General features: G+C 39.6%; 1 protein-coding gene across 1 annotated transcript in view; it reads right to left on the bottom strand.

Annotated features, from left to right (window-relative positions):
- csmd3b (CUB and Sushi multiple domains 3b) overlaps window positions 1-20364 on the bottom strand; it is a 381849-nt gene that overhangs the window by 15382 nt on the left and 346103 nt on the right. Inside the window, exons 50-61 of the mRNA XM_030740552.1 lie at window positions 20184-20330; window positions 17712-17900; window positions 16796-16981; window positions 16432-16626; window positions 14818-14991; window positions 12915-13088; window positions 8215-8388; window positions 7245-7430; window positions 6763-6936; window positions 2456-2638; window positions 2108-2284; window positions 471-650 (exon numbers count right to left, since the gene is read on the bottom strand). Of these exons, the coding sequence (XP_030596412.1) occupies window positions 471-650; window positions 2108-2284; window positions 2456-2638; window positions 6763-6936; window positions 7245-7430; window positions 8215-8388; window positions 12915-13088; window positions 14818-14991; window positions 16432-16626; window positions 16796-16981; window positions 17712-17900; window positions 20184-20330 (2139 nt within the window). The remainder of the gene's footprint in view (window positions 1-470; window positions 651-2107; window positions 2285-2455; window positions 2639-6762; window positions 6937-7244; window positions 7431-8214; window positions 8389-12914; window positions 13089-14817; window positions 14992-16431; window positions 16627-16795; window positions 16982-17711; window positions 17901-20183; window positions 20331-20364) is intronic.

The following is a 20364-nucleotide window of genomic DNA, read 5'->3' as shown; positions in this document are numbered from 1 at the left end:
AGGCGTTAAACAATATCATTGTTTTAACATTTGTTTGATAGTAACATGCAGTAAATAAAGTACAACTTTTGCATGAAACACACATAGAATGAGATATAAAATTTTGTGGACTTAAATTTGCATAAAATATCAAAAACAACATAACAGAAAACTGCATTAAACTGCATGTGTGTGTTCTCTTATGCATTATATTTTGTATTTAATTTAAAGCAAGAGGCTCAAGAATATTTATGCCTGATACAATTATGTAGTATATGCAGTGCAGATGTAGTGCACAACATATACTACATAAATAATATACACACAGTAATGGGATATAGAACAGAAATAGTACATAGTAATACGAGTGTAGTAATAGGAGTATCTGAACTGGGACACAATATACAAGGTCTCTTTTGCTATGGTTGTAATAGCACCTTAAGTACTGCTAAGGGCTTAACCAGAATTAAGGGTTTTAATGTATAATTTACCTGTACATATTGGCATATTTCCGCTCCATGTCCCATTTTGGGTGCACATCCTCACAGGTGATCCATCCTCCTCCATTCTATATCCTGGTTGGCACTGGAAGGAAACATTCTGACCAATGGTGAAATCTTCTCCATAGCGAAGGCCATTAGCCGGCACACCAGGATCACCACAGTTTATCACTACGGAGGTGAACAAGTGCAGTTAGAGTGGACAAAATGGGATAGAGATCAAGATTGCTTTACAGGTCATGCTATGGCACAAGATAATTTGAAAATTTACTCCTTTATCTAGGCTCTTTTCGCACAGGTAATTTAATAATAATAAAAAGCGAGCGAAAGAAGACACCAAAGGTGACAGAAGTAATAAACTAACAGATAAAGAAAGAGGAAAGGTAAGTTAGGGCACGAAGGAGGTGAAGTGTGAAAAATATTCCCGCCCTAAATCAGTACAGATCAGATTATAATTATACCGCAGGAATCCCAGTTTAAAAATACTGCTATACTGGACAAGAGAAGCCACAATGAAGTAATTATCTAGAATAAAGCATCTTGTCTTCAAAATGGTGAGTTTGCAGTTGATATCGAATTCCTGATCAGACTGTGTGATCTCATCACATTTCTGTGTGGGTTTCACTTCTCATGAATGAAACAACAGTGATATTAAAAATAGCTGAAGTTGTCCTGGGACTCTTTTAAGGAGCATTAGGATTCCCCAGACTGCACTTTTAGGGCACTGTCCTTCATAGTCTAATAGGCAGCTTAAATGCTTCTATACCCACCCCAGATAGTGTCATGCCTGTTAATAGATGTGGGGTAGTCTACTGTAAAAGCCATTTCCTTTAAATCAGGTATTCTTATATATTTTTTTCCTTCCAGGAACCCACATCTAAGAATTTCTAGAAATTCTGATTTAAGCATTTTTAGCATGTGGTCACTTCCAGTGCACAGTGCATTAAAGTAGTAAATGCCACTGGATGCTGCAAAACATTGATATAATATAGGATTTTTCTTTATGTGGTGTTCAATTTTCAATGAAATAGTTTGCTTTTGGACACAATATATGAATGTATGTAATAAGCATCTTTTAGTATGTATAGTCAATTGTTAGCACGAGGTAAACATACAGCACTGATTAACACTTGTTCAACTATGGCTTTGCTTACATCTCATATGAGAACAGAATGTTGGAAATCTTTCCCACAGAGTTCAAAAAGCAAATTAAGTAAACAATGATCAAGGTTATTCTAGTTACTCTATAATGTCTGTAGGAAAAGCATAAAGATCTCAGGCTCATTTCATTACTCCTACACAGTGACAGAATAATTTAAAAGTGGGCATAAAACACTGTTGCCTTTGCCTCATAATCTCACACCCAGTATTTGGTGATATTTATGGGTTGTAGACTTTTAAGTCATTGCAAAGCAAAAATTTAATACTCTGATTATACAGAGTGTAATTATTATATACAGTTGAAAGCTCTTAAACTTCAAGGTCACCTCACGATTTCATGGACAAAATATTGTACACACACAAATGTAATCTACAGAATCATATTTGCCTATATCACACCAGATATTGTTGACCTATCTGTAAATATACATGTCAGTCTATCAGCCAAATCCCAGCAGGTAACTTACTGGTACAGTTGGGTTGTGCGCCTGACCAGGTACCATTGGCTTGACACTGCCTGGTGGTGGGACCAGTGAGCAGGTAACCATCCATGCAGGAGTAGATGACAGAGTGAGAAAATGTTGTTCCATCCAAACGAAATACTTTGCCATTACTGGGAGTGCCAGGGTTACCACACTGAACAGCTGCAGGACAGAGGAATGGAAAAAGAATCAGACAGAGAAAAATCCTGTGGACCTCAGTAAGGTTAAACTCTAGGATAGTGGATACTTGGAGACATGCATGGATCTATAATTGAATAGCTGACAAGGCGCTGGGTTAGGGTAGACTTAGATCAATCAGAAGCATCCTCCTACGTTTACAGAAGGGTTGTGTGCCGGACCAGGTCCCATTGGGGAAGCACATCCTCTCTGAAGAACCAATAAGTTCATAGCCCTCTGAGCAGATAAAGTAGACCTTAGAACGGATCCTGAAATCTGTTTGTTCTCTTGAACCATGAGAGGGAATGCCAGGGTCACCACAAGAACCAGTTGTGTCACCTACATGGAGACAAACAATAAGAGAAAACTTAGGTCCGTCACAGTTCCCCTGTTGGCTTGTACTAACTCAAAGATGAGACTTAAGGATCCTAATCCTCGAGTTACTATATACTAGCTGGGTAAAGAGTGTATTTAAAAAAATGCCTTCAACTTATCAAAGAAAAGAAATGGAAAAAACTAAACAAACAAACAAAAAAACTTTGGTTCATTACTTATATAGCTAAGTTAGAAAACTGGAGTAAAGATTTTAAAAGAAATATGAAATGGCTGCTTATAAATACCAGTGGGGTGCATACAGATGTGTGACAAGTGTGCCTTTAGATTTTCTGAGTGTGTGTGTGTGTGTGTGTGTGTGTGTGTGTGAGAGAGAGTGCGCGCATATGTGCTGATGAGTAAATAGGGAGCAGTGTATGTGTTCGTCTGTGTGAGTGTGTGTGAGAGATTCTAGCTCTGCCCTTGTAGAGCTGCCTGGTCAGCAAATTGTGTCTGACAAGTAGAGCACACTCATGGGAACCCACACTTTCACACACAAAAGCACACATTATCGCACAAATACCAAGGCCTGGTCTAATATTTCTGCTCAGACATTTCTGATCAGTACTGCCTATTTTGTTAATGGTCTCAAAATTGTACTGGATCATGAGTGAGTGTGAATAATATAATTTGATTCATGTCTGTTAGATTTGGATAGCTAATTACATTTTTAATATAATTTTTAATTTGTTACTGCCATTCACATTTATTGTTGACAATTAATTCAAAGTGTACGAGTATCTGTAGTGTTGTTGTGTTTTTTCCCCCCTCATACTTATGAAAAAATAACCTCAATTCACATTGGCTCTGTTTGTATTATAGTACAAATATCTAGAGGCTTGCTGCTAAATTGAGCTTACACGTAGCTCAGACACAACATTTGATGATATAACATCTTTTGTAATGCCTTAGGATTTTAGAGTCAGTTTCTCAGATGTAAATAAATAATACTCTGCTCAATACGTCGTTGTCATCTGCTGCAGCAATTTGACAAAATAGTAACATAAAGGAAAGGAAGGGAGTTCCTACATTTACACACATCAGAGACACTGTACTCCACTTCCAGTGGACACACACACACACACACAGATGTGAGTCCAAAGTCAGGTGTATGCTGTTTAGGCAGAAAACACAACCAGGGTAGTGCGAGAATGAGTGCAGAAATGTTTGTGCACACATGTGTGGGATACCGCACTGGGAAAACGTCAGACCCCAAGGTGACTTTGAAATGTCACTCATTGGTCTCACACACACGTTAATCTGCATGCACATACTTCACTAGCCATCAACTAGGAATATGTGGGAGGATAAATGAAACCTTTTGACAACAATGTTTCGAGGTGGCTGTAGCTCAGGAGGTAGAGCAGGTTATCTGCCAATCTGAAGGTTGGTGGTTTGATCCCTGGCTGCTGCATGCCAAAGTATCCTTGGGCCAGATACTGAACCCCAAGTTGCTCTCCGATGTGTTTGTGCTTATATGAATGGGTATGAATGAGGCATGTTGTACAAAGCACTTTGAGAGCAGAAATGTAATATATAAGAAAAGTCCATTCATTTCTTTAAAAATATGTCTGTTCGTAATTTTTACAGACAGAATTTCTAGGTGGAGCCAAGTGGCTGATGGTTTCCACTTTGATGGCCTCTGCTGTTCTGGATGATGTGGTTTTGTTGGCTTCATCAGGTGGCGGCCTGTGGCTCTCAGCTGGTAAAGGGTGGAGTGCCCACTCTGGGTAAGAGACAAGTTGCTGCCCCATGTGGAGGAATTTAAGTATCTCGGGGTCTTGTTCACAAGTGAGGAAAAGGGGAGCGGGAGATTGACAGGGGCCACGTCTGCAGTGATGTGTATGCTGTATTGGTCCATTGTGGTAAAAACTGAGTTGAGTGTAATAGTGAAGCTGTCAGTTTACTGGTTGAGCTACGTCCCTACGGTCACGACCTCTGGGTAGTGACTGAAAAAATGACTGGCGGAAATGAGCTCTCTTAGAGATTGTGTGAGGAGTTCATTCATTTGAGAAGGACTCAGAGCAGAGCTGCTACTCCTCCACATCGAAAGGAGCCAGCTGAGGTGGTTTGGGCATCTGACTAGGATTCCTTCTGGTTGAGTTATTCTGGGCATGTCCTACTGGGAGGAGTCCTTGGGGTAGACCCAGGACACACTGGAGAGATTACACCTCTCAGCTGGTCTGGGAACACCCAGGTGTCCCCCCAGATGAACTGGAGGAGGTGGCTAGGGTGAGAAAAGTATGGGCTTTTCTACTTAGGCTGTTGCCCCCCCCTGACCTGGGCCCAGACAAGCGGCAGAAGATGGATGGATGGACTTTTAAAGACAAATAATTAGAACATTTCATTGGCTCAATCTGAACAAGGAATTGAGAGTAAAAGTGGTAATTTGTGACCTACTGAAGAGGCAGTGTCCTGTGAAATCCCACCATCCCTTCACTTCGCTGTTTTTTTAAAATTTTTTGTTCAGATCAAACAAATAGAGGGCATGTTAATACCTGAATTTTGGAGGTTTTAGAGGTTAGAGGAATGTTTCACTTTTGAAGAGAGAAAAAAAAACTGTTCCACCGGCCTTCCTAGTCATAGCTTCATATTTAATAGACAAACATGTGTGGTTTAAAGAAATCTCTAACTCTCAGCATGGGAGCATGTAAGTGTAAACCCTCAGATGTTCAGGTATTCCTTAAGGGTTCTGGAGATAGCAGACAACCACAATTTGACTCTGAGTTAAATCCAAAAGAGGCTCAATTATAGAAATTCAGTCAAGTCTGAATTGTTAATAAATAAATTCCAAGCAGTCTGAACCTCTCCTTGGCATTTGAATGCTCATTATTAGAATAACATAGGTTGTTTGAACATTTTTGTTAGAAGCTGTAGCATAGCAAGTCTTTTGTTTCTAGCAAGGCAAAAGCCAAGGTCCTTCAATTCATAGGCCTAATAAATAAAAAGACAAGTGGCAAGGTCGGCTTGTGAATTGAATTTGCAAATCTAAGCTCAAGCAGGACTATGCTCACAGCCTGGAAACATCATTAAATATCACAAACAGCATTACTTCATATATATATATATATATAATCTCATCAGCTATCATGAGGCAGAATCACAGAATAAGCTGTACTACTGTGGACTGAACTCTCATGTCTGCATATATCTGGTACAGACCTACCAGGTGAAAAACATGAATCACTGCTTCTTAAACGATTACCCTGCCTCACCCCCGTGTCTCCTCGGGCAATTGCTGTAAATAACAATGTATTCTTAGTCAACTCGTCTGGAATGCATTTTCACTCAGTTTCGTTATATAAGCGGCAGCTGGGAGCCTCTCAGTCTGGAGAGCCACAATCATGTCCCCAGCAGGCCAACTGAGTGTCACATAACTTAGATGGTTTGTTTACACATGAGGGAAGGTAAGGAGGCTTTCTGTCTGGCGAGACAATCTAGCTCAGTAAATAGTGCGATATGCATATACACCCAATACAGCAGGGACAGAATGCTTGTGTAAAGCACTTTACAGAACAATGAGAGTGGTGCATCTACACTCTGCAATGTTTTAATAAAACCCACTCACTTTGGAAAAGAAAACATGGCCTATGCTTGAGAAAATGCACAGGAAAACCACACATAAGCAGAAAGATTCCAGTATCTGAATATGTACTTTAAGAACCTATAGTTCTTGTTGATCGCAGCATCATCAGGTGCTGAAAAAGACTGCTTAAAATTTTCTGAAACTGGCTCACAATTAGATGATCAGGAGAAAAATGCACATGGTTAAGAGTCCATGACTGAGGTGACTGTGAGTGTAGGGTAAGGTTGCTGTCCAGAGCCCTTTTAACAGATACAGATACAGATATGCTCCCTTTTCTGGTGCCAAGCCTTCCTTCCATATGTTCACCCATCGCTTCAATTACCCCTCTGACTCAAAGGTTCAGGAAGCTGTGTCTGCTGGATGTAAAAGCAAGAAGCTCGCCACACTTCACAGTCTACATGTTTTAGATGTCTCCCTTTTCATCTGCAACTCCTATCTATCTATTGCGCCTTCTCATAGGGTGGACGTTAAAGTCTGTATATTCAATAGAGGTTAAAATGGTTACCAGAGCAGAATGGCATGGGGGCACTCCACATCCCATTGAGCTGACAAGTCCGGGATGATTCTCCTTTCAGCTGTCTTCCGCCCAGACAAGAGTATCGAACCGTTGAACCAAATGTAAACTTATCTCCAGTCAGCACACCATTTGGGGGAGAGCCTGGATGACCACAATCTACAACTAGAGATCCAGAGAAAGTGAGACGGGGGGGGGAAGGAAGAAAACAATAGACAGCTCAACACAGCTCTGTGAGAGGAGGTGCACTGACTGCTGTCAAGAAGTAAAGACAGATTAAAAGAACTATGTGTAAGGATTAAGGATTAAAAAGCAGACATGGCACTGTTTGCTAAGCTTTAAGGGGATCTTAAAAGTAAAATATAAAAAGTGATAAAATGAAACACACAAGAATCCTTCTAATAAATTCTAGATCCAGTTCAGCTGCAATATTGTCTGTCCACAGACTGTAAGGCAGAGAGAAAGATACAAACCTATACATTCAGGCAGAGGCTTGTCCCATTGTCCAGTAGGTTGACAGGTCAGTACAGGTGATCCAAACAGGTAATACCCAGGGTTGCAGTCGTAGAAAACCACTGTGCCAAAAGTAAAGTTGCCATGCTCTATTTTGCTCTGCCGGATTGAGTTGGCTGGGATACCTGGATCAGAGCAGTTGACCACTATACACAGAGACACACAGAGACACACAAGCACAAACAGACACAGAGACAGAAAAGCATGTGTTATTTGGCATGAACCAGAGAGGGCAATCTCTCTTCCCCCTCTTCATTTTCCCAGTTTGGAAAGAATTCTGCAGAGTAGTATAGGGCATACCAAGGAGGACATGGTGAAGAAGGAAAAAGTGGTGGTCAGAGGTGGTGTTTAGAAGAGTTAATGCAATAGATAGTAAGGGATGATTTGGTGGTCAGGCAGATTTGTCTGTAATGGATCCAGCGCTCAAGCAGCGTTATGGCTTGTTATCAATGTGCTGCATTTTAATTCATACCCAGTTCATTGGCACTTCATTCAGTAAACTGGGCAGAACGCCGATAGCTTGTGTACAAACTCGTGTGAGCGAAGCTATTCTAGTTGCTCTGACTGACTGAGATTTGTGGATTACTGAAAACAAGTTTTCATTCTTGAGACTGGAGCCAGGAGCAGGTTAGAGATATGGAGAGCTCAACATCTACCTCAAAACTTCAGCAAATTAAGGCAAAAAAGGTGTGTTTTTATCAAGAAATTTCTCTGTGCAGGTAGCAATTACTGACATGATTATGATCGTAGAGAGGATTAAGCTGAGCCAAGTTAGAGGTAGAGTTGAGGTGGATGAAAATGATGAGTGTAAATAATAATGGTTGCTACTGGAAAGGGAACTAACCTTTAAATAAAGATAGGGACTAAGGTGGTATCAAAGGTTAGGGATAAATAAGGTTAGGGGTGAATACACTTAACTTTTCTCCCCACCTTTACACGTTGGGGGTGGGTGGCTCCATTGGCGGTTAGCCTGGCACTGAGCACGTGCAGGCCCCTCCATTTCATAACCCCGATTACAAACAAAGCTGACCACATCGTTGAGATTGAAGCCATTTCCCACTGTGCGGCCATATATGGGACTTCCTGGATGGCCGCAGCTGATTGCTAAAGGAAAAACAGCGCAAGACAAGAATACATTTATTTGCATACAGATTTGTTCTTACACACTGGCACCATTCTGTTGTTCTCATATTCATGTGGAATCCCATGTAAGGTTTGCTCTGTTAGACACATAAATCCTTAAAAAATAAAACACATGTTGAGATATATAGTTTGATGTTGCAGAGCAGCTTTGTTATTTCCTGAAACAGTTGAAATGTTTGCTTTGTAGCAATAAACAAACAGAAGTAATCAGCGCGCTTGCTTGGGACCGTTTTCAGTCTCGACAAGACACAATTAGTGTATTTACAGCTGTGCCAGTAACAGTGACACCTGTTTTGTTTACTTGTCATCTTGTTAATTGATTCATTTTTGATAGTGCATTTCATGGTGTTGACAATTAAAAAATTACATATGGAGTATTCCCAGTCTTGTTTTCTTTTTTCCTTTTTAAATGTTTGAAGGTTTTGAATGCTAACTCCTTTAGAATCACTTAGAATTTTGTGTATATATAGATTCACGCGTCTTTCCAAATTCATGCAGTACAATTAACATGTTGCGGAAGATTTTTATAAAGCATGGCTGCAATTTCTTTATCTTTATTTCTTTGAGGTTTTTTTCATACTTCAATGTACGTAACACAGCTGCAGCTTACCTACTTATGTGATTCACACACAACTTTATATTGCAAAAGCATTTCGTACCACTTTTGTGCCATTTTCTTATTAAATTACAAAAATCCAATCATGTAAAATGCCTTTTTTGATATGAAAGCTACGGCAAGATATCATCTAGACCAGAAATGAAGATCTGAAGCTTTGTATTTCTGGCTAGAAAACCACATCAAGCACAGATTTGGGCCAATTATGTATGCCTTTCCTACAGTCATTCATAAATATTTATGAGAATGTCAGATGACTGAGAAGGCAAAGCTGGGATCCTAATTTAGGGTCATTATTTTGGAGATATTAGGTCTCGCCATCTTCAGCGTTAAAATGGAGTGTCCTCTGTTTGCCACTGTGCATCATAATTGTTCAACTTGTTTCATTCACTGGGGCTTCTTAGCGTTCATGTGATGTTCGTGCAAACAGACAGTTTAGTGTTACTGACAGACACTCTTATCTACCTCTCAAACTATGAACCTTTAAATCGTTTGGAAAGGAGAGGAGTCTAACCGAAGCAAAAGAAAATAAGTTGGTGGTAAAACATGGTGGAGGAGAAAGTCAAGGAATAGAGAGTAAGAGGGCACTATAGGAGAAGACAGGAGGGAGGAAGAACAGGTAAGCTGAGGAGAGCAGAGCAGAAATAATGAAGACAAGAGTAGACGAGAGAGGCAGGAGGCAAAGCACTTGATCAGTAAGAATCAGAAGTTTGTTTGCATGCCTAAGATACAAATTTATCTGACACCATCAGCATGCCCTGCAGCTACAGCCACACACACACACACACACACACACACACACGCACACACACACACACACCATAGTCTCATTACCATTCTGTTTTTGTGTCTCTAAACAAGAGCCTCTCATCTCCATAATTACAGTATAATTTGGCTGTAAAATGATTTCCCTCAATAACTCCTGCATGAATAACCTCAATAAAAACAGCATAGCACAGAAACACTCGCAGATATACAGAATGATACAGACATTGTCCCAGCCACATAGACACAGACACACACAAACAAAAGCATATAATAAAGGCCCTATATATGGAACAGTGTTTTGTTTTTTAATGAGTAATAATCAAAAACAAATGCCCCGTCTACGCTAGAAATGTTGAAACTGTGACACTGCCTCTGCTTTTTAAGGATGGTCTTAATTTAGGGAACAAATAGGCTGCCTCTTTTGGGAAAAGGCGCCTTTAATTGGCTTCATCATCACCACCTTAAAATGCGCCCTGTGTGATGCCTGAAAACATTCACAGTGCTCACAGCAAGTAACCAATTTTAGATTTTCACAGTCTGGGCAAGTCAGACCATTCTGTCTCCTCAAGCCCAAGTACTTATCTCATTCAGGACATACTGGCAGTTTTAACCCTCTGGCCCTTTATATAAGATTTCTGGTGTGAATCCACAGTTCCGTTGGTCTGCTGTGTGAATACATCGAATGAGGATAGTTCTCAAATACAAATGATGTGTTGGCTATGGTACTAGAAGTAATAACCAGCTTTAATCGAAACAGGCCTATATGATATGGAAAGAGCAAGTTCTTTGTTTGACATATTTATTAGGACCTTCAACCATAAATTCCACAAAGTGAATCTATTTTCTTCTTCTAATTTTTCTTTCCTGTAAGAGTATTGTTCTGAACTTACGAGTGACTCATGAGTCACTAATCATTCAAAACCATCCACTGCTGGGGATCAAGTGAAAACAGTTTTGATAATAACAGCACAACAATTCTTATTTTCATATTTACTGAACCATTAAATATATGGCTGGAGGTGTTTATTTTAAAATGATGTGCTTTATCAGATCATATCCAGATCTAGACTCCTGACTCACCCTCGTTCAGGTTTTGTCAGTAGTCATCCACAATATTTCTGTACTGCTTTCAAGGCAAGTTTAAGCAGTTGAACTTAAACTGAGCTCCTTATTGTTTTTATCTAAAAAAAAAAAACGAAAAAAAAAAAAACCCCAAAACAAACCCAGAAAACAACGGTAAAAAAAAAAAAAAAATCAAACAAGGAAAATCTAATTAGACCAGATGTACATCTTGCATAGCTGTAATGGTTTACTTGATCATCTAGATTTTGCTACATTGGGGTTGCGCCTACAAACCTCACAACTAACATTAATCCAGGTCAGTAACTGCAGCTGATAATTTTATACTGCCATAATTTTTTGCAACTCAGAAGACTAACACTGAAAAACTATGGTGATGAGAGAAATTTTGCCTTCAGGGCTTTCTGAAAAGATTTTGAACTCTGAATTTTGTTACAGGGTGTGTTTTTAACCCAAACTCATACGGAAAAGAAAAAAGCTTATGGGAACACTCAAATTCCCCCAAACAGGAAATGTTTATGTTGCATATATAATTCTCACGAATTGTGTGACAAAAATGCAAAAGTGGTCACTTTGAGGAAGACTCTGCATGGGACTTGAGATAAACTTTTCTCAACTTTGAGGTGAGCAACTGAAGCAACTACCAATGAGAGCAAAGGATACCGGTGATTGGCTTATGATCTGGGAGTAAATACTTTAGATGTTCACCTAAGCAACCAGAGCCTGGAACGTCTGCAAGCAACCAGCCGTCAGCTTCACAGTAATGAAGCAAGTGTGGGCGCAGCTTAAAATGTTGCTAAAAACTGAATTTATAATCCATCTATTTTCTTAATTGCTTAACCATATCAGGGCTGTGGGGGTGGGGCTGGAGCCTATCCTTGCTGTCATAGGGTGAGAGTTGGGGGAGAACCTGGACAGGTTGTAAGTCCATCATATTGTCAAGACAGATACGCAGACAACCATTCACACTCACATTCACACCTAAAGCCATGCAAGTTGACTGTGGGAGGAAGCCAGAGTACCTGGAGAGACCCCACACAGCCACAGGGAGAACATGCAAACTCCACACAGAGAGGCCCCAGCTTTCTTATCTTTTTACTATAAGCTGACATCACTAACCACTGCATGCATGAGTCACCCATTTTTTTAAGTACTGTTGGAATAATTAAAAAAATGAAAATGAAATCAACATAATCTAAAAATACATCAACAAGGACTTTTAATTTCACATGGGACACATTCAGGTAAAAACCTTGTGTGTGTGTGTGTGTGTCAATGTGTTTGACTCATTCATTTACCACAACCTGCATCTTGCCTGACTTCTTAAAGCCAGTCTATTCCAGTTCCTTCACAGAGTTGCAAAGGTATGACATCACAATTGGTCAGTTGCACTGATGGTGCTGGAGCAACATTAATCATAATCTAGAACCCGATAGATCATACATCAAGACTCTATAAACTTAATTCACAGTTACCAAGGCAATTTGCATGTTTCGCTTTGGCATTCTACTGCAACACCTTACAAATGTTGTATCACACAGCAGATCTTAATTTGTCAAACATGAGGCCTTTTTCATTGGTATGCCTCCAAAGTGATTTCTAAGATGTATGATATTGATTCTTCAACTCCACAGGCAAGCAAAACATCCAAAATTTAAATGAACTGCTGAGCTCTTTATCAAACCCTTCTTCCAAATTGCCTCTATTTGACTTCAGTTTTTCTTTTTCGTTATCTGTAGAAGCAAACAGCCGAATTTGTTACAGTCTTCCTGATCATGTTCCACTACTGGAAAAAAAAACTGTGGTTCACAAGAAGCTAAAGGAAGTAATAGATGAGCAGAGATAACATGTGGAGAGAGATACATGAGAGCGACACAAGTGTTGTTTAAAACACGTTTGTGGTTACCTTAGTGTGTGTCTTCACACTGGGTAAGAGTGTGTTTCTAGAGCTCATTCAATGTGTGAGAAATGCGTGTCAGAATCTTTTTAAAGGCGAGTGTGAGCTTGTGTGTTTTTTTCTTACGTATGCAGATGGGTAGCTGTCCAGACCACTGGTTGTCTTGGAGACAGATTCGAACCGATGAGCCTATTAGCCGAAACCCAGGGAGACACTGATACACGACTGTATCACGGTAACCAAAGTTTTCCCCGATGACTTGGCCGTTCACAATGCCTTCTGGGATTCCACAGTGACCAGCTGAGTTAGACACAGATTGCACACATTAAAACAACTTCATCCATTTCAACTTTTAGTATCTAACACAATTTTTCCACTAATATTTAAGGCCCTAGTGTTACAATGGGTGGCTGTTCTGCAGATATTCAAATACTTCAAAATCATACTATACCTTACAGTTTTATTGCACCTATAAAATGTCTCTTGAGGTTACATAATACGGTAGCTTGGCTCAAGTGGTTGCAAACTGAACCAGTTTCATTGTGTGATTCTAAGCAAACACACAGCAAATTGGATCAATTTCTGAGTTATGATCAAAGCTCAGCTGGTCAGTTGCCACTGCAACATTTATTTTCACAGCTGCATCACTGCCCTTTATAACACCATCAGCTTTCAAATGAAGACATCGTTGTGCTTTTAAACAGTCAAAATTGGTAAAAGCTTAACAAGAAGAGTATGGGGCCCTCTTTACTCCTTCATCAGGTTCAATCACATAGGTTTGACTGACGCATGGAGCTACCCCAATATGCTTTTAAAAGGACGTTTCACAAAGCTGAAAGAGAATGTGTATTTTCTGCTCTCAGGGATTTTGGATTGAGTATTGATTTTGTTCTTTACAGTAGATAAAACCTGCACCGTGTCCCTGGTGTCAGCAAATGCCAACGATTTAAACACAGCCAGGGAAGTGGAACAGAAGAGAAACGAACGGGTTGCCTGATAATAACTTGCCATTTCAAATTCTATTTGAGGTGTAGATTACTGAGGTTAAAGGGCATTATTCAAGTAGGTCACACGTTTTACTTTCTTGACTATGTTGCTGAAAACTGTGTGTTGACAAAAAGGAAATCAGTTAAAACCGGCAAACAAAAAAAAAAGTCAGAGTACACAGAAGTCCTTTTATTTTGAGTAACACATACCACTACACCAACCCGCCTAGAATCCTAAACAGTTTAAATGTGGGTATGGTGCTTTTGTTTGCTTCACTTTGCTTGGATTATGGGAATGATAAAGTTCACATTTTTTTTTTTTCATTTTAGCTTTAACTACTAAAAATGGCTAAAAACAGCAAAATGCGGCTGTGCATTTTTAATTTGCAAAATATGCACAGTGAAGGCAAATCAAGGCTAATAAGAAAAGTCATTGAAGGAAAATGCTGTTTATAGCACTTCTCAGGACTTTGTTTATTTATTTCTTGACAGAATCATGCCTCCTCATCAGTTTAGGTTAAGTTTCATTGAACCATTCCTTTATAAATTGCGTCTCATGCCCCCCCTTCAGCCTGTGAAGTATTCTGGGAAGCGCTGCTTCTACTGAGGTTTCATGAAGAAGTGACAACATCGTGTGGTAACATCTGTTACCTCTGGCTGGCACGCTGACAGAAGAAAGCAGTTTTTTTTTTTTTTCCTGGCTTATATAAAAAGGGAAAATTCTAAATGAATTTATAGCGAGCGCACAGCAGCAGCTTGCTCCTGATAGTTTTGCCTGTGAGGTGGACGAGGTCAGAATGAAGCAGCTGTGCAGCCAGACATGAGGCGGAAAGGCACATACCTACCGTCGATACCTGTTCTCATTACATTGACTTGAAAACTCACATCTTTCCAGCTCCCTCTCTGATGGAGGTGCTTCGCTGTGTGAGTGTATGTGTGTGTCTGTGCTAGTGTACCCTGTATGAAGTCTGAAGATTAGCGTCTAGATGTACTATAATTTATATTATGTGTTTCAACACACTCCTAGATCTGTTGGTACATACCTAAACATCGTGTTTCGGTTCCACTCCAAAGCCCAGATGACAGGCACTCTCTGACAGCTGACCCCACCAGCATGAAGCCAGCATCACAGGTGAAGATGGCTGTAGCACCGAATGTTGTCTGAGTACCAATCTTTTGTCCACTGGGCGGGGATGGCAGCTCACCGCAGGAGATAACTGAAGCACACGGTCAGGCACAAGCAATTTAAAAGCAGTTGTGCACCACTTTAGTACCAAGTTAATTTGTGTAGCTGCTAGAGCTCATTGGCTTCAGTGAGAAATGCTACCAATGCTGGCAAACTGTTTATCAGGTAAATTTGGTGCCAATAGTGTGTTTTTTTTGTCTTCCCCTTTTCGTCCTCACACCTTGAAAGGCCTGGCAAGGAAAATAATAGCAAATCCCAGAATGTCACAGAATTCTTTAAAGGAAAATGACATTGACTCAAAATGTCAAAGAATCCCCACTGGAAAAATAATAGATGTCAGTTTAGAAATGTCACCGTGACTCTTCTGAGTTAGAGCACAGAGTTAGAGCAGAATTTTCTTTGTAAATAACTGTCATCACATTAGTGGAAATAAAAAGCAAAATGAAATTAAATCAAATCAAATCATGTAAAACACCTCGATCCTTGGCTTTTGAAAACAAAACAAAACAAAACAAAAAATAAGTTCATATCATTGTTTTGTTTTGTTTTTGTGCAGAACTGTTAATCCAGTTTTGGTCCTTACTAACTTTCTGTCACAAATCTAGCTGCCATTCCACAATACTTTAGAGTACAACACGTTTAATAGTTTCCACTTTTAACACACAAAATTACATTTAGATTAAATTCACTTTTTGGTTTATTTTTTTCACTCCTTACCCCCATCTGTTAACCAGACTGTTTGTGATGTTACATGATATGGACTTATTGAGTATTGAGCTACACCTCTTAATGTTTGGATTCAGGTGTTTTCAGACCCACTGCCACAGGTGTATAAAATCACGCACCACGTGAAAGAATGAGTAGTTCTAAAGAGCTCACTGGATTCCAGCATCGTACTGTAACAGTACTGCACGGTTACCACTGTTGCAACAAGTCCATTTGTGAAATTTCTTCCCTGCTAGATATTCCACAATCAACTGTAACTGGTATTATTGCAAAGTGGAAGTGTTTAGGAGCCACAGAAACTCAGCCATGAAGTGGCAGACCATGTAAAATCGCCAACGCCCTGCTGACTCAAAAACTGCAGAGCTCCAAACCTCCCCTGGAATAAACCTCAGCACAAAAACTGTGTGTGGGGAGCTTCGTGGCATGGAATTCCATGGACAAGCAGCTCCTGTAGGTGTACTATGTAGGTGGCCCAGTACTTTTAAACTAAGCTACACATAGTATAGCTTAGTTTACTAACACTGAGTGTTTAAAACAGCCTGGCTCACTTTGTCAGTAAACAGTCAACCTGCCAGCACACTAAAGTAAACTCATTAATACTCAATACTCTCTCTATATATAAAATGTGCCATTTTCATATAGTGTGTCTTTACTAGGGCAAATGCACAAATTTATATTATATATATTCATTTGCACACTGGTGAGATAGTTAGTGTGGTTATTCCATTATGTGTTTGTTACTCACTCTGACAGTGCGGCCTCTCATTCCTCCAGCTCCACACCCCATTGGATAAGCACTCGATATGGGCAGGGCCTAATCTGTAGTATCCCGGATCGCAGGTGAACACAATACGTGTTTTGTATTCGTAATGTGACCCATTGACAATTCTCCATCTGCCATGCTCCAGAGAGAATGACCCGATGCTGGGACACACTACCACTACAGAGGCAGACAGAGAGTGAAGGGAAAAATAAAGCTTCATAAAATTTGAATGAGGAACACATTTTTTTGGTCTGTTTGCTGTATTCATATATGCTTACATTTGTGATGCTACTCAGATTTGGCATTTGTGTTGTTGATATTCCACTGGTATGTGGGTGTTACTAACCAGAACATCGTGGCATCTTGTTGTGGTTGCTCCATGTTCCGTCAGGCTGACAGATGGCTGACGTCAGTTCTTTACTGGAGAGTCTGTACCCATCATTACAAAAATAGGAGACTCTTGTTCCCACGGAGTAGTCAGATGTTAAAACACCGCCATTTATAGGAGCCTTGGGTACCCCGCATGAGACAGCTAAGGGAGGGCGGATACACGCTTAGTAAGATGACAACAAGCAAGCCGATGCAGAAAAAACTCAAACGCACAGTTATGCCTGTCAGATAGGCAGGTTTGATGTGCACTTTTGAAATGTTTATGGGGATTCAAAAACCACTGAATGTTTTGTATATCTGCAAATCAGCTCCAAGACTTCCTTTAATTAAGCTATTAAACTAAAAATAAAAATGAAAAAAAAAAAAAAAAAAATCAAGAGATGCTCGATCTTCAATCTTCAATTAATTTTTATCAGATATCCATCTGGCAGAACTTTCTTTATCATGGCTTTAAATACACTGCTTTGTAGAGCACTGCGCCGTGACATTGCTCAGTTTCAACAATATGCTACACATCCTTCATTTGACTTTCTATTGTTGGCAGCTATGAGCTGTGCCTTCCGATGGTTATTTGAAGCATGGGTTAGACAATAGCGCCAGCAACATAACGATGGCATCAAGATTTTAATATGCATTTGTAAAAGCTGAGAATATAAACATAAAAGAGAAAAAGAGAAACAAAGTTAGAAAAAAAGAAAAACGTTACAAGTTTTAGATTAAAAAATGGGTTACTACATCTACATAATTTAGAGGGCTTTTTTTTTTTTCCACTTTCCTGCTCAATTCAAAGAATTAAAAAAGAAACCTTCCCAATTTTTGAGACAGATACACAAAATTCTTAAATATGCACACATTCACGAAGACAAACACACCTTGACACGCAGGTACGGGAGAATCCCAGGCATGGTAGCCGAGTGATGTGCGGCGGCAGGTTGCTGTGGCGTTGCCTATAAGACGGTATCCACGGTCGCAAGCCCACCTCACCACGCTGTTAACGTGACCGCCGCTCTGAGAGGAGATGGAGCCATGGAGGGGAGAGTCTGGGGTGGAGCAGTACAGAGCTGAAGTGGAAAAAAGCACATTTGGAAAACAAGGATTTGAAATTGATATAGAGCAGGAGGGAAACTCTACAATGAACACAAAGCAAGTAAAGTTCATTAAAATATATTTATACTATTTTACAGTATTGCTCTACACTCTTCTTCAATCTAGGAATCCAAGAAATTAGATATTAATGCACTATGTCTGCATGCAGGTATACACTATTATAAAGATCCACAGTAATGACAAATTCATTAGCAGGGATTTTCACATTTCAGTCTGCTGTTATGAAATTACAGAAATTGAGATAATTTCCTAAAAGTTGTGTCAATGTGAGTCACTTTGAAGGCAGCGATTCTGGCTTCGATTTTGTTTTACAAAATTATCATGTACAGACACGCTTTGCTGTTTGAGAAGGACTTGGATGCTTTTTCTCAATGATCCATGAATTAGAAAAAGGGGGAGCTAATTAAAGATATCGACGGCCATGTTCATAACACATCGCATACCGTTCCAGGCAATCTTAAAAGGCAAAGTTTTTCACCCAATTAGGATCCATCTCACAGCTATATGAATGTCAGTTATAATTACACAAAATCTCTCTTGGCAGAGCTTTCTCACTGAACAATCAGTGAGTGGCGTTAGAACAGATATAAGACATTACTGGACACACTGCCCACAAAGTAATTGATCGCTATAGGAAACGTATTAAATATTCTCAATAAAGGGAAACATTAATCCTTTACTGCAGACAATAATGGCATCTGGAGGGAATCCTGCTGCAACCGCCAAAAACCTGTCAAGTTTAAGTGGACCTATTAGGCTCATTTCCACCTCCATATTTTTATTCTTGGACTACTAAAGCAGCTTTGCATGATTCACTCTTCTAACGTGCATGTGTGTGTGTGTGTGCGTGTATGCGTATATTTTTTAATTAATTTATCAGTCATATTATATTAATATTACCCAGGCCTGGGTTCAAGGTGCCTGGTCTGCAACTCTGCAAGCTGGGCAAGGACCCCAAAACAACTTAACTGGATTTATGTATTAGTGATAAGCTTGTTTTGTATGTCCCTCTAGCTTGCTACTGGCCCACTATGTGTGTGGTTGCTTTTTGAACCAAAATAGTCTGACACCACTTAAGAGTTAGTGAGGGATTTTTGTTTCCTTTTTTTTTTTTTTTTTCTTGGGGTAAAATCAGTGCCAGGGAAGTTTTGTACATTTTTGTACAGTGATTTCTAATTAAGCCTGTCTGACACAGTTTATTTCTAAAAAGCACTGAAAGTTTAATCAGCATATAGCAAAGCAGCCAGTTGACAATATCTCATCAGATGGTTCTTTCCTCTGTACTAGTTTTAAGATTGATGGCATTAAACCACTGATCTTAATCTCACATGGACTTTTTTTTTTTTTTTATAATGACAATGATATAATGAGAAAATGTTACTTTGACAAGAGAATACAATTTTCTCATTGTAATTAAAATTTCAGTACATTATGTTTTCTCAAAGGAGGAAGTGCATTGTCGTGCACTGGCCTGATTTTGCAAGTTAAAAACATTGCCCAAGTTGAACCCTGGTATTAGTAAGCTTACAGCATATGTTTAACATTTCTTGCAGACGCTCACATTAATCACCGCCACCAAAGAAGGTTACTGAATGTGAGCGTATTGGAAGTTTTTTTTTTTTTTTCATGTTATTCTTCAGCATATAATTCATCATAGAGCGCGGTGGTGTTTTAAAGGTTAAAGAAACAACCTCCTGACTACAGGATATGGAGTGAATAAGCAAACTAAACAGGTAAAATTGTCTCCTCCCCTTTAACTGTCAAGAATGTCCTTGAATAAAGCACTCAAGCCTCATTACCCAACAGTCTAAAGCTACTCAGCAGGCCCAGGTGTGAGACTGCCTAAATGCAAAGCTTGCTGTAAAAGAGCATCTGTGCTCATCAAGATTTCTTCACATAGATCAAATTTAAGAAACCAACCTATAATGCATTTCAGTAAAATGCTTTCGGAGACAGACAGAAGGTTGCTAGAAAAAAAAAAATAGGCTAAAGATTAAAAAATAAAGCACACAGGTGAGTGGCATTTTGTGATATTCTTCATGAACTTTCTGCCCATAAGCTCTCACACTTTCACATCTTTAAATATTTATTGTACAAATTATATTTCATACTTTGGAGCAGCTTAGAGCTTTGAACACCTCCTTCTGTCTGCCTCTATCTGCTGTTGTCCTTATTTCCATGCATTATATTAAAAAGTAGTAGTAAAATAAAGTTGGGATACATACTTTGGTACTCACCAACATAGCGAATTTTGAAGCCTTTCTTGTTTGTGCCATGGTCTGAAGACCAGCGGACTAAGAACTGGTGACCAGAGGTTGTGAGGTTAAAGGGTGTCGGCAGGTCACCGCTCAGTGTTGCCAGAGTGGGGCTGTTGGCTGTGGGACCTGACAGGGATTAAGATGAAGTGGAAGAGATGGG

The sequence above is a fragment of the Archocentrus centrarchus genome, chromosome 11 (assembly GCF_007364275.1).
Source record: "Archocentrus centrarchus isolate MPI-CPG fArcCen1 chromosome 11, fArcCen1, whole genome shotgun sequence".
In the NCBI taxonomy this organism is placed as follows: domain Eukaryota; kingdom Metazoa; phylum Chordata; class Actinopteri; order Cichliformes; family Cichlidae; genus Archocentrus; species Archocentrus centrarchus.
This window is presented reverse-complemented; position numbering and strand designations above follow the sequence as displayed.